We start from the raw sequence: 12,029 nt of genomic DNA, 5'->3' as shown, positions 1-12,029 counted from the left end.
ATAAATCTGTTATTAAACTAATACTTAGTGCAGTATCTGACATAAATGTTTCTTGAATGAATACTGGGAATTAAACCAGATAATGAAGAAAAGTATCAAAATGAGGCTATATAAAAATAATTGTTTTTAAGATAGTAAAGGAATGATTATAATTTCATATGCATCTCTGAAATAAAAGAATTGTAAAATCATTGCTTATATCTTCCTTTCTTACTAATGAAGGGAATTAGTCTTTATAATGCAAATTAAAAGTTGTTAACAAAAAACAAAAGATAATTAACACTATAAGTAATGTATTGATTCAGAATTTTAGCCCAAGGACAGATTTGAAAAATAAAACTACTGTTTTAGTTTCCTGAAAGAAGTTTTTGGTTATTTCTACTTAATAAATATTAATTTTTGAGCTTATTTTTCTTGAATTAAAGAGTTGAAATAGTTAAATGTCTCAGTTTTACACTGCTCTCTCTTTCTGCATACCTATATATATATGTATTTGACTGCACCATGCAACTTACGGGATGTTATTTCCCTGATGCAAGAATTGAACCCAGGGCCTCAGCAGCAAGAGTATAGAGTCCTAACCACTGGACCACCAGGGAATTCCCTACTCTTCTGCTTTAGAGTACATATTTATTTCTAGTTGAAGTTGGAGGAGTTAGATTTAGTTTGTGTTTAATACTAGCTGAATTTTTTTCAAAATGTAGTTGGTTTGCCACGATTGTCATAGCATTAAAAAAAAAAGAATTATTTGGTTGCACTGGGTCTTAGCTGTGGCATGTGGGATCTAGTTTCCTGACCAGGGAATGAACTCAGGCCCTCTGCATTAGGAGCACGGTCTTAGCCACTGGACTACCAGGGAAGTCTCTGTCATAGCATTTTGATTGATCAGAGGAAGTTGTGAAAGTGAGTTTGTATCAATTTGGCTCAAACATTAAAAAAAGTCTTGTTTCTTCTTGTGTAGTATTTTATTACATTTTGTGTATAGTTACTTTAAATGCAGCAGTATTTTAACATTAACTTTTAAAAATACTCTCCTGGAGGTGTCTTTTCCTTTAGATGAAATCTCCAGGTTTCAAGATGTGATGCTTAAGTACTTTGTCTCCTGAGAGTGCACTGTGAAAAGATTGCTGTACTAAAGCATGACTATTTTTAATAGAAGCAATTAGACCTTTGCAATATTGGAGTATCTTTCCTTTTTATTAGTTTTGCATCAAAAAAACCAGGACCAAGTGCATCAGGCATCCTGTGACTATTTCAAAGGGTGAAAGTTTATGAATTCCAAAAAGGGTGGGTCTGAGATTTAGAAGGACCAATGGCAATGCTTTTGGTCAAGGTATTTGGAGAGCCTCTACAAATTTTTCCAGTCATAATGCCATTTGGGCATTTGACTAAACCAGAGGATTGAGGGTGGTAAACACAGTGAAAGTATTGTAAAACCAGCCAAACTACTCAGGCTTGTCAAAGGAAGTGGCCATAGAATGTGTTCTTGATCACTGTGAAGTTTGAGAAGCATTCTTTTGATAGGGATAATTTTTTTCTTAAAGGACTTTTTAGCCACAAAGGAGGTAGTAGCCTGTCTGCAAGGGAATGCTTCCATCCAGTGTGATAACATACAAACCATGACTAAAACATATTTATATACATGAGACAGAAGAAGTTGTATGATATGCATTTTGCCAGACCTCAAATGGTCCATTGGGCAGTTTAAAATGTCCGAGAGCAGTACTAACAGGCTTCCCTGGGTTGTGCTTAGATAAATGAGACAAGTGAGGTAGGCACTTTTTGTGGCTTTGTTATTGTTTTCTCACCAATATTGATTCATGAAGGCTATCATTTTGTTGGTAGACCAGTGGCTTATTGCATGTACAATGGTGAGGACTGAGAATTTGAGAGTCTCTGGTAGGATGGGGTTGTTATTTGGTCCAAACCAGAGCTTTCTCTTTTTATCAAGTCAACAATTGTTGAGTTTCCAATGCTGTTTTTGTTTTTTTCTGAGGCCATTGTTGGGCTTCTCTAGCCAGTTTTCCTAAGTTATCATTTAGGGAAATATCCCTTTCGACCATGACAGAGGTTTGGCGATTGTTGGTTCCTTTAACGGTAGCATTCCTTGCAGAGATGTCAGCAAGGTGATTTCCCTTAGCTTCCAGAGAGTCAAGTTTAGAATGCCCTGGAATTTTAATAGCTATCCTGGAATGGAAGTCAAGTGGACCTTAGAAAGCATCACTACAAACAAAGCTAGTGGAGGTGATGGAATTCCAGGTGAGCTATTTCAAATCCTGGAAGATGATGCTGTGAAAGTGCTGCATTCAGGATGCCAGCAAATTTGGAAAACTCAGCAGTGGCCACAGGACTGGAAAAGGTCAGTTTTCATTCCAATCCCAAAGAAAGGCAATGCCAAAGAATCCTCAAACTACCAAACAATTGCACTCATCTCACACGCTAGTAAAATAAATGCTCAAAATTCTCCAAGCCAGGCTTCAGCAGTACGTGAACTGTGAACTTCCAGATGTTTAAGCTGGTTTTAGAAAAGGCAGAGGAACCAGAGATCAAATTGCCAACATCTGCTGGATCATCGGAAAAGCAAGAGAGTTCCAGAACAACATCTATTTCTGCTTTATTGACTATGCCAAAGCCTTTGACTGTGTGGATCACAATAAACTGTGGAAAATTCTGAAAGAGATGGGAATACCAGACCACCTGACCTGCCTCTTGAGAAACCTATATGCAGGTCAGGAAGCAACAGTTAGAAGTGGACTGTTGGAACAGTGACTGGAACAACAGACTGGTTCCAAATAGGAAAAGGAGTCCGTCAAGGCTGTATATTGTCACCCTGCTTATTTAACTTATATGCAGAGCACATCATGAGAAACGCTGGGCTGGAAGAAGCACAAGCTGGAATCAAGATTGCCGGGAGAAATATCAATAACCTCAGATATGCAGATGACACCACCCTCATGGCAGAAAGTGAAGAGGAACGAAAAAAACCTCTTGATGAAAGTGAAAGAGGAGAGTGAAAAAGCTGTCTTAAAACTCAGCATTCAAAAAATGAAGATCATGGCATCCATTCCCATCACTTCATGGGAAATAGATGGGGAAACAGTGTCAGACTATTTTTTTTTGGGCCCCAAAATCACTGCAGATGGTGATTGCAGCCATGAAATTAAAAGACGCTTACTCCTTGGAAGGAAAGTTATGACCAACCTAGATAGCATATTCAAAAGCAGAGACATTACTTTGCCAACAAAGGTCTGTCTAGTCAAGGCTATGGTTTTTCCAGTGGTCATGTATGGATGTGAGAGTTGGACTGTGAAGAAAGCTGAGCACCGAAGAATGGATGCTTTTGAATTGTGGTGTTGGAGAAGACTCTTGAGAGTCCCTTGGACTGCAAGGAGATCCAACCAGTCCATTCTGAAGGAGCTCAGCCCTGGGATTTCTTTGGAAGGACTGATGCTAAAGCTGAAACTCCAGTACTTTGGCCACCTCATGTGAAGTGTTGACTCACTGGAAAAGACTCTGATGCTGGGAGGATTGAGGGCAGGAGGAAAAGGGGACGACAGAGGATGAGATGGCTGGATGGCATCACCGACTCGATGGATGTGGGTTTGGGTGAACTCCTGGAGTTGGTGATGGACAGGGAGGCCTGGCGTGCTGCGATTCATGGGGTCGCAAAGAGTCAGACACGACTGAGCGACTGAACTGAACTGAAAGTGGCAGGTAAAAGTATTGCATCCAATAATTCCTGAACATAGGGGCCATTTTAAGTTTAATCTACACTAAAAGTAAGAAAGCCATGTTTCTCCCACAACATTTCAAAATCATAAGCTATCTAAAGCATATCTGCTTTTAATATAAATATTGGCAGTTTTGTCATTGGCTAAAATATTCAGTTCAGTCGCTCAGTCATGTCTGACTTTGTGACCCCATGGATTACAGCATGCCAGGCCTCCCTGTCCATCATCAACTCCCAGCCAAACTCATGTCCATAGAGTCGGTGATGCCATCCAACCATCTCATTCTCTTGTCATCCCCTTCTCCTCCTCCCTTCAGTCTTTCCCAGCATCAGGGTCTTTTCCAGTGAGTCAGTTCTTAGCATCAGGTGGCCAAAGTATTGGAGTTTCAGCTTCAACATCAGTCCTTCCAAAGAACACCCAGGACTGATCTCCTTTAGAATGGACTGGTTAGATCTCCTTGCAGTCCACGGGACTCTGAAGAGTGTTCTCCAACACCAAGGTTCAAAAGCATCAATTCTTTGGTGCTCAGCTTTATAGTCCATACATCCGTACATGACTACTGGAAAAACCATAGCTTTGACCTTTTTCGGCCAAGTAATGTCTCTGCTTTTTAATATGCTGTCTAGGTTGGTCATAGCTTTTCTTCCAAGGAGCAAGCTAAAATATTGGCATGCCTCATTTTCCTGTGCTTCGCTTTATTGCACTTTGCAGATGCTGCATTTTTTTTTTCTTTTTTTTACAAATGGAAGGTTTGTGGCAACTTTGCTTTGAGCAAGTTTATTGGTGGCGTTTTTTTCCCCCTAGTACTGTTTGCTCACTTCATATCTCTCTGTCACATTTTGGTAATCCTCACAATATTTCAAAAAAATTTCATTATATTTGTTATGGTTATCTGTGATGCTAGTATTGTGGTTGTTTTGGGGCACAATTAATTGCACCCATATAAGATGCCAGACTTAATTGGTAAATGTTGTATGTGGCCTGACTGCAATGTAGGTGGTCTCTGGGTCAGGAAGATCCCCTGGAGAAGGAAATGGCTACCCACTTCAGAATTCTTGCTTGAGAATCCCATGGACAGAGGAGCCTGGTAGTCTGCAGCCCATGGAGTCACAGAGAGTCAGACACGGCTGAGTGACTAACACTGCTCCATCATTGGATGAATGGATTTTTTATAATTCTAGCTGTTGTCTTTTGTGGACCTGTTATTTTTGTTTTTCTGTGAGGAACATATATTGGATGCGGGAGGTAAAGGAGAATCCGCTGCTTCTGTCACTCCCTTTATAGCCATCACTGTCTTGTTTCTTGTAACTCAAGTTAGATTTGGTCTCTTGTTCCGCTGCAAAAAAACAAGCCTGAAGAGATGGGGCAGGAGGAAAGCTCCTACAGACAGATCTTCTGGATTTTGAGGAGTGATTTTCTTTCTTCCCCTTGAAGGGGAGAAAACTTTTTTCACTGGTACATTTAAAGCTCTTCACCTATAAAGAGTCACCAGTTTTGGACAAGTGTAACAGAATGCTCAGAGGACCTGAGCTTTTAAACTTTGAAGGTCTAAACTTTATTGTTGGCCACTGCTAAGTCTGGCTGGTATTTCAAAGGAATACTGAGCACTGCAAATAGGCACTGAAGGGGTAAATTTATTAAACCTGTGGGGGAGAAAAGTGCTACTGTAATGAACACACAAAGATAAGGAAGTGAAACAGCCTCATTACTGACATGGAGAAAGTTGTAGGGGTCTGGATAGATCAAACCAGCTACAACATTCCTTTAAGCCAAAGCCTAATCCGCAGTAAGGCCCTAATTCTCTTTACTTCTGTGAAGGCTGAGAGGCAAGGAAGCTGCAGAGGAAAAAACTGAAGTTAGTAGAGGTTGGTTTATGAGGTTTAAGGAAAGAAGCTGTTTCCATAACAGGAAAGTGGAATATGAGACAGCAAGTGCTGACACAGAAGCCAGTTAACCAGAAGACCTCACTAAGGTAATTAATGACAACAGATTTTCCATGTAGCCTTCTATTGGAAGAAGATGCCATCTAGGACTTTCATAGCTACAGAGGAGAAGTCAGTGCCTGACTTTGAAGCTTCAAAGGACAGGCTGACTCTTATTAAGGGCTAATGCAGCTAGTCAGTTTAAGTTGAAGCCAATGCTATTTACTATTCAAGAAATCCTAGGGTACTTAGGAATTATGCTAAATCTGTCTACCTGGATGACAGTACATCTGTTGACAACATGGTTTAGTGACTGTTTTAAGCCCACTGTTGAAATCTATTGCTCAGAAAAGAAGATTCCTTTCAAAATAGTACTGCTCATTGACAATGCACCTGTTCACCCTGAGAGCTCTGCTCATACAAATGATGCTATTATGAATATCCTGGTATATATAGCTTTGTTTACATAGGTTAATGTATCTGAAGTCTAATTTACTAGAAGTAGGAAAAACTTTTAGAATTTGAAGGGTGTATATCTTTTACATTTTTTTTTTTTAGATATTCCTAAATTGTTCTGTGATTACACCAGCTTGCACTTCCACCAACAATGTATGGGTGGGACTTTTTCTTTATCCTCTTACCATTAAAATGTATTTTTTTTCCCCATTAGTAGGAGAGGTGAAAAGTGATATTTCATGGTTTGATTTTCTTTTAAAATAATTGAAGCCACACATCAAAAAATATGATTAAAAGCCATATAAATTTCCTTTCTCTTGATCTGCCTGTGCATATTCTTTGCTTTTTCCACTGGATTTTTTTTTTCTAATTTATTTGTAGATTTTTATATAGTAAGGGCTTCCCTTGTGGCTCAGCTGGTAAAGAATATGCCTGCAATGTGGAAGACCTGGGTTTGATTCCTGGGTTGGGAAGATCCCTTGGAGAAGGGAAAGGCTACCCACTCCAGTATTCTGGCCTGGAGAACCCACTCCAGTATTCTGGCCTGGAGAATTCCATGGACTAGTCCATGGGGTTGCAAAGAGTCAGACACAACTGAGCGACTTTTACTTTTCTTTCACTATATAGTAAGCAAATTAGCTTTTTATCATGTATTACAAATAGCTTTTTTTTTTTAACTTACTTGTGACTCATCTTTTTACTTTTTTAAAAATATTTTTTTCCATGCAGATATTTAAAAATGATAAGCATTTTTTATATCATTTGAGTAGTCAAAATTTATAACAGGACTTGAGCTATGTTAAGTAATTGTATGTGGCTGAATAGGTCTGAGTCAATTTGATCCATATGTTATTGACACTTCTGACCTTTTAAGATGAGTCTGTCAGAGGGTCAGAAGAAAACATCAACGTTAATGGATGTTGACATTCATAAACTATACCTATATGAAATATGTGAGGAAAGAATATCAGAAGAATTAAGTGGTATTTCAAAACTTTGGGTTTTTTTTGGTCTTCTTGAGTAGTACTGTATATTCACCCTAGTAGTCTATGAATTTAATATGGCCATTTATTCCAGGTACTATATAATCTGAGAAATACATGCAAACCTTTTAAAAAAATCTCTCTGTATTGCCAAATTTATCAATTGCAGAGAAGATAGAAAAGGACAAGGGAAATTATATCTCTTTTAAAAAATCATACACAAAAATTGCCATTTCTTAGCATCCTGAGGACCACATTGTAACCAGCTGAGTAGACTCAGGCATATTTTGACAAATTAGACGCTTCTGTGGACACTTACTGGAGTGTGTTTTTCTCTTACATTTGTGGGCATTTGGTGGTGATGATGGTGTTGGAGTTCCCTAGTATTTATAATCTTTCTGCACTAGCACTAACTTTTTCATGATGTTTTTCTTTGCTCTCAGAGGCATTATTTAATAGTTTACATCAGCGTTTTGAGCATTTTCTCGTCCAGCTAGGTACTCCACCGAAAAGATACTTTGATCTTGTTATGTATAGTAGCTATCTCCTCTATCAGATTTACAATGTGTGAAATAACTCTTAGCAGGCTTCCCTGATAGCTCAGGTGGTTAAGAATCTGCCTGCAATGCAGGAGACCCCAGTTTCATTCCTGGGTCTGGACGATCTGCTGGAGAAGGGACAGGCTACCTACTTCAGTATTCTTGGGCTTCCCTTGTGGCTTAGCTGGTAAAGAATCCATCTGCAATGCGGGAGACCTGGGTTTGATCTCTGGATTGGGAAGATCCCCTGGAGAAGGGAAAGGCTACCCACTCCAGTGTTCTAGCCTGGAGGACTCCATGGACTGTTGAAGTGTCTCCCACTAAAGAACAAACTTAATTTAACTTTGTTATCCCAGTCTCCTGAGGACCTAGGGGTTCCTTGGAACATGTTTTGGAAATGTTACTTTGTATTACTGTATATGGAGATAATAGAATGCAGACTCTTTTCTTAATTTGATTCTTATCTATTTTGAAGTAGAATCAAATTAACCCTGAGAAGCAAGGAATGCTGTAATAGTAGGATTATGTCTTTTTCACTTTTAGGCCACATATGAACCTAACGAATTTTACTTCTGTTACTGTTACTGCTCTTTTTATGTTGTACCCCTGAATTTTCAAATGTCAAATTTGTTCTATAGTTTATGGATAGCACTGCCCTTAAGTAGAGTCATGATGATGACTGTTTCTCAAAATGAAATGTCTTATACATTGTTAAGGAGAAGGCAGTGGCACCCCACTCCATTACTCTTGCCTGGAAAATCCCATGGATGGAGGAGCCTGGAAGGCTGCAGTCCATGGGGTCGCTGAGGGTTGGACATGACTGAGCGACTTCACTTTCACTTTTCGCTTTCATGTATTGGAGAAGGAAATGGCAACTCACTCCAGTGTTCTTGCCTGGAGAATCCCAGGGACGGGGGAGCCTGGTGGGCTGCCGTCTATGGGGTCTCACGGAGTCGGACACGACTGAAGTGACTTAGCAATAGCAATACATTGTTAAATGTCTTATATTAATCCATTAATTTGGTGTGGCTGAAATCATTAAAAAATTAATCAAGACTCTTCAGGAAAATCCTGCTCATTTGCTCAATGTTCCGTAGTCCATTCACTTTCAAGCAATATGTTTCATGATCATCATTAAAAAAAAAAGAAACAGAACCCTAACCAGAGTATACATTATTGGCTACTTCTATATTAGCATGAGGAATTTGAGGGATATAATTTGGGCGCTGATATTTGAAATTTCTAGGAAATTTTAAATTGTCCTAGAAAGCTAGGATATGATATCCCTATGAGTAGAGGAAAAAATCTGATTGCCTCTGTGGGAGATTGGGTTTGTCTTCTTCCTCCTCTCTGTGGAATCTGTTCTTTTCTAATGCAACTACCTCTGTGAGGAGTCTGTTACTTTTGTACCTGTTGTTATCTGTTACCTATTAGATCTGTCCACTTGTGAATGAAGGGACTGGACTGAGTCTTAAAGGAAGACGTGAGGAAGGAAATTAAATTTTTTGTTTTAATTTCACTTAGGGCAAGCCTACTTGAAATTGCAAACTGTTTGTCTTGATACTGCGGTCTTAAGCATCTATCCTTGGGATTCTAATGCAGTTTCTAATTTTCCTTTTTTAAAAATGAATAACATTTGACTCATTTATTCCTTTTTGTTTTAAGGTCATTGCTATAAAGTCATAGAAAACTTAGTGATTTGGAAAAATCAACGTCAGAGACAGGGCTTAAATTGCCAAGATACAATTTACAGCAGATTTTTTTTTCATTTTGATGATCTCCAAAAACTGATGTTTGTCTTTGAAATTCCATGGTGGTAGGCAAATTATAGTTACCAAATTTGCCAGTCTTAAAAGATTCCTTGGTACATGAAAATTTATTTTTTAAAAGGTTATTATTTTTTTAAATTTAAGACTTACATGTGCTCATTGCATCACATTGGGGTAAAAGAAAATTTTAAGAAAATAACTCATAATCTTGTATCCAAAGATATCGTAGCATAGTTGATATTTTGATCTTGTTCCTTTTGTTAATTTCCTAAATGCAGCCATCTTAACATAATTGAGATCATATTGTCTGCATTGGTTTGCATTTTGTTTTTTTCTTAGTATAACTTTAAATTGCCAAGGAAAAGCCTGATTATTTTTTGCATTTATTCGTTTATTCATTCTCTCAAACAAAAAATATATGCGTATATAAATATGTGTTTTTGTAACTATATGTGTGTATATGAGAACACATGCATATATACATATGTATTTAAGGTACTAGGTTTGCTGCTTCTTGGAAAGTGTGTTGTCTTTCTGGGCATAAAAGTTAACTGTAATATAAAGCGGACTATGAAGAATGTTTATATTCTTTTGAAATTTCAACAAGGAACCTCTCTGGATTAACTGAACTTTATCTCACAAAGTTTCTTTGTTTGTAGATTCCTCTCTTTGGTGCTAAGACTATTGGCCGGAGAAGTCCTGATGGACCAGTGCTGAGCAAAGCTGAATTTGTTGAGAAAGTTCGTCAGAGTAATCAGGCCTGTCATGATGGAGATTTCCACACAGCTATTGTTCTCTACAATGAAGCCCTGGCTGTTGACCCTCAGAACTGTATCTTATACAGCAATAGATCTGCAGCCTATATGAAAATCCAGCAGTATGACAAGGCACTGGATGATGCAATCAAAGCTCGACTTCTCAATCCCAAGTGGCCAAAGGTAGAAATTTCCTTTACTTTCTCAGAACTTTTTGTGCTTTCTTATTTTAATGTAACATTTTATTGACTGAGTACAGTTATTAATATTTTAATAGTCTGTACTTCAGCAAGATGTGGAATTGGCTTCATTGAGCTGGTACACTGGTGAATGCCTTCCTTTTTTATACCTTGGAAGTATGTTTTCCGTGTCTAATTCTTTTCCTTTGTGTTTGAGATATACTTTTTTTTTACTCCAACTTAGCTTCTTGATAGTATGCATTCTAGTTATTTAGGTTTTGGATATCTCTTTTTGCACTGATATTTCAGATGGAGTATTATGATTGTGTTTCTTCAATTTAAAATAATTTTTTTCTCTATCAACAACTGCTTGTTTTCAGAATGGTAGTTGATCAGAGAAGCTTTTTTTCCCTAATAAATCAGTATAATTATCTATATTCCCTTGAATAGTTTAAGGGTTGAGTTGTTATCTTTATTTGGTATACACTTTATTTTCATTGTGCCTGTTCACCTTCTAACATCCAGTTTTAGAAATGCGTTCTTAAGATGTGATCCAAGTGTTTGAGATTTTTTTTTAAATTGAACTACAAACCCATTTCATTCTATTTTTGGCTTTCTGTTGGACTAACAAATGTTAGTGGAAATTTCCCAGAAATTTAAAAATGATTCTTACTGTCTTATTAGTGATATGTCATAGTCATGTTGTTTTCTGCTTTAATTCTGGTATAGGTATTTTTGGCTTCAGTCAGTGGAATTTGTAGTAATGCTGCTACCTTGTAAGTTGTTTAGGATTCTGTAATTCCCTAAAGGATTTCTTTTACAACTATAATCACTGTAAATGAAACAAGATCTGTTTTTTAAAAAAATGTTACATGACACTGTTTGGGAGTTCTATTGCTGTTTTCAAAGGACAGACCTAGGTTCAAATTCCTTCACTTCTATTAATGACAATATGGCTTTAGATAAGTCTCTTAACATCTCTGGGGTTAAGATAAATGGAATGATAATACCTATCTTGTAAGGTTATTTAAGAGTTAAGAGATAATTTGTTACTTGTACATACTTGGTGTTTTGTGTATAACAGCTGTGATTGTGCATTTTTATTGAATGTTCAAATTAGTAAGTTATTCTAGCAAACCTTGGTCTGTATCCTCTCTTTTTCTTTCTTTCTTTTTTTAAAGCCTGTGATGATACAATAAGCCCAATAAATATAGAGCGCTTAAATTTCAGATCAAGTGTCTTCATTCCTTCTTTAGGTGGTCTACTTATTTTGTGTTCTTATTATTTATGAATAGCTTCAAACTTTTTTCTTTTCCCTTTTTCTATGTCATTTCCACTTTCTCATGTCCACTTCTTATGATTTTTGCACAGAAAATGGCTGGAAGGTGCACTTTTATGATTATAGATGAGAGATCAACTTTTAAGATAACATCTCTCAATTTTAGTTTCTGATTTTTTTCCCCTTATGATAAATAAGTTTATTGTATATTTACAATTTTCATTAATATTTAAACTCCATATTTGGCTTTAAGCAACAAGATTTAGAATCATGTAAAATATAAATTAGGGTTTGTTACTGAAGTCATGAAAGGGTCTTTCTATATAATATGATTCATAATAAAATTAACTTATGAAGACACTTCTACTGCATAAAAGTTTCCTTTGATTAAAAACTTGCTTTTATACTTTTCTAGG

The 12,029-nt window shown here is 37.2% G+C and overlaps 1 protein-coding gene across 1 annotated transcript in view; it reads left to right on the top strand.

Annotated features, from left to right (window-relative positions):
- The window catches only part of LOC147355709 (tetratricopeptide repeat protein 28-like), a 43,125-nt gene that overhangs the window by 9,223 nt on the left and 21,873 nt on the right, over positions 1–12,029 (top strand). The window contains exon 2 of the mRNA XM_086348522.1: positions 10,060–10,338. Within this exon, the coding sequence (XP_086204648.1) occupies positions 10,060–10,338 (279 nt within the window). The remainder of the gene's footprint in view (positions 1–10,059; positions 10,339–12,029) is intronic.

Source organism: Bos grunniens, chromosome 17, assembly GCF_055505025.1.
Source record: "Bos grunniens cultivar Pamir isolate PY7600 chromosome 17, Bosgru_T2T1.0, whole genome shotgun sequence".
NCBI lineage: Eukaryota > Metazoa > Chordata > Mammalia > Artiodactyla > Bovidae > Bos > Bos grunniens.
The sequence above is the reverse complement of the archived record's forward strand: the minus strand, read 5'-3'. Positions and strand labels throughout refer to the sequence as shown.